The sequence below is a fragment of the Elephantulus edwardii genome, unplaced genomic scaffold, assembly GCF_000299155.1.
Source record: "Elephantulus edwardii isolate Elephantulus edwardi_28Jun2011 unplaced genomic scaffold, EleEdw1.0 scaffold00120, whole genome shotgun sequence".
NCBI classification, from domain to species: domain Eukaryota; kingdom Metazoa; phylum Chordata; class Mammalia; order Macroscelidea; family Macroscelididae; genus Elephantulus; species Elephantulus edwardii.
Window position 1 is genome coordinate 68,390 of NW_006399870.1, and position 1,839 is coordinate 70,228.

The 1,839-nt window shown below is 35.6% G+C and overlaps 1 protein-coding gene across 1 annotated transcript in view; it reads left to right on the top strand.

Moving 5' to 3' along the window:
* Positions 1 to 331: 331 nt before the first annotated feature.
* LOC102874071 (tripartite motif-containing protein 43-like) overlaps positions 332 to 1,839 on the top strand; it is a 6,515-nt gene continuing 5,007 nt past the window's right edge. Inside the window, exons 1-2 of the mRNA XM_006892825.1 lie at positions 332 to 541; positions 1,162 to 1,184. Coding sequence (XP_006892887.1) covers positions 332 to 541; positions 1,162 to 1,184 — 233 coding nt within the window. The remainder of the gene's footprint in view (positions 542 to 1,161; positions 1,185 to 1,839) is intronic.

The window sequence follows — 1,839 nt, forward strand, 5'->3', positions numbered from 1 at the left end:
ATGGCACATATCAACAAACAACAACAGGGTTTCCGTGCTCTGTTCTGACAACTCATTCCTGGTCCAAACACAGGTTTCACGTTAGCACGGTCAAGCGTTTTGGGATTCTCATCCCTCTCTTTTAAAATATTCCATCATTATAGTAAAGGGAGAAAAGAGAGCTTTGTGTTCTTTTTTGTTATTGTAAAGTGGATAAACAGAATTGTTTACTTGATTGAAAGAGAATAGTTGTTTAAAAAGTTGAATGATGTTTAAGGCTAAAAGAAGAAGACCACCTAGTGTTTAATCTAGAATATTCATGTTTCTGCAGTATTACATCCATGTCTACACGATGATGATCCATGGAGAGTATAAGAAGGTGCATCCAGGTCTCCACGAAATTAAAACAATGCAGTTGGGGCTACTGAGTGACCATCGTAAATTTATTGAAGACCAATTCCAGGAAACAGAACATGCAATGTTAAAAAAACACAAAGAACTACATACAATATATGAGGAGCTTCTGAATATGTGTTATAAACCAGATGTAGAGATGTTGCAGGTATGTGATGAGAATGGTACTAGGAAATACTTCTTGTAGCTCAAGTGAATATCTTTTATGTTTATTATATAATTTTAATTAAAGAATTACATCTGTATTTTATGCTTTTAAGGAACATGTCGCAGTCATGACAAAGAAAATTTTAGATCTGAGAGAATAGACTATCTTCTATTTTCTCATTATGTAAATCATGCTTTTAGCAATCAGAAAAATACTCAACTCGTTCATAGACCTTGTAGTCTCCAGTTGAACAAGGAAAGGAAAAGAAGATATTTAATTCTTCCTTTTTATGAATGTCTGAGATGTGAATTCCCTTTATCTTACGTCATTCTTTGGAAAATTATGTCCCTTTGCATTGATTGCAAAATTCCTTACCACGAATTTTATAGTCATTTGATATTTGAAGGCATGCAGCCCAGACCTAGGTTATTTTCTCATTTCATTCACTCAAAGACTCTTTAGTCAATAAGAATTTGGGTTTTGTTCATGTGATTATCTTAAAGAGGAAACAGAAAAGAAATTTCCAAAATTCAGTGTGGAGGAAGTTAGTGTTTGGTATTTTTAAAATTTGGACATAATAAAACATATTCTGAAATTTTGTTGTTTTTTGCTCTTCACAGGAACTGGGAGATCTGTTGTTCAGGTAAGATTTGCCTTGATTGTCGCATGAATACTAGGCACGATATCAATATGTTTATGACAAATTTAAATTTCAGTGGAATACTAAGACTTGTGCATGCGTGGCAATGTCTGTATATGTATTTCTCTGTATATACTTTTGTTTGCCTCTTTATCAGGGGGTGTTTTTGTCTTATCCTTCTCTGTTTGCTGTTGTTGTAGTTGTGTACCATAGAGTGGGAATCAACCATAGTTGACCCTCTGGTGGGTTTTCAGATGAAGCTAATCATTCAGGTGGAGATTGCCCACCCTTCTCCTGGGAACACTGTTGGCCTCAAACCACTTACCTTCAGAATTGCAGTGCAGCTTCTTGCCACTGCTATGAGGAGGTTATACTTTGCAGGTTGCTAAACAGAAATTAGTAAAAAAAAAAAAGGAAAAATACGTTCTACCTGATTTCAAACATCAATGGCACAAGCGAAATAAAAACACGTACTACATGCATTTTACAGTGGAAACTACAGAACGGTATCATTGATTTCACATGCAAGCAAGAATCTACTGAAGATTTTCCGAAAACGACTGGAACAGCACATCAGCAGAGAATTGCCAGAATTCCAGGCTGGGTTTAGAAGGGGTCGTGGTACTAGGGATATTGTAGCTGATGTTAGATGGATCTT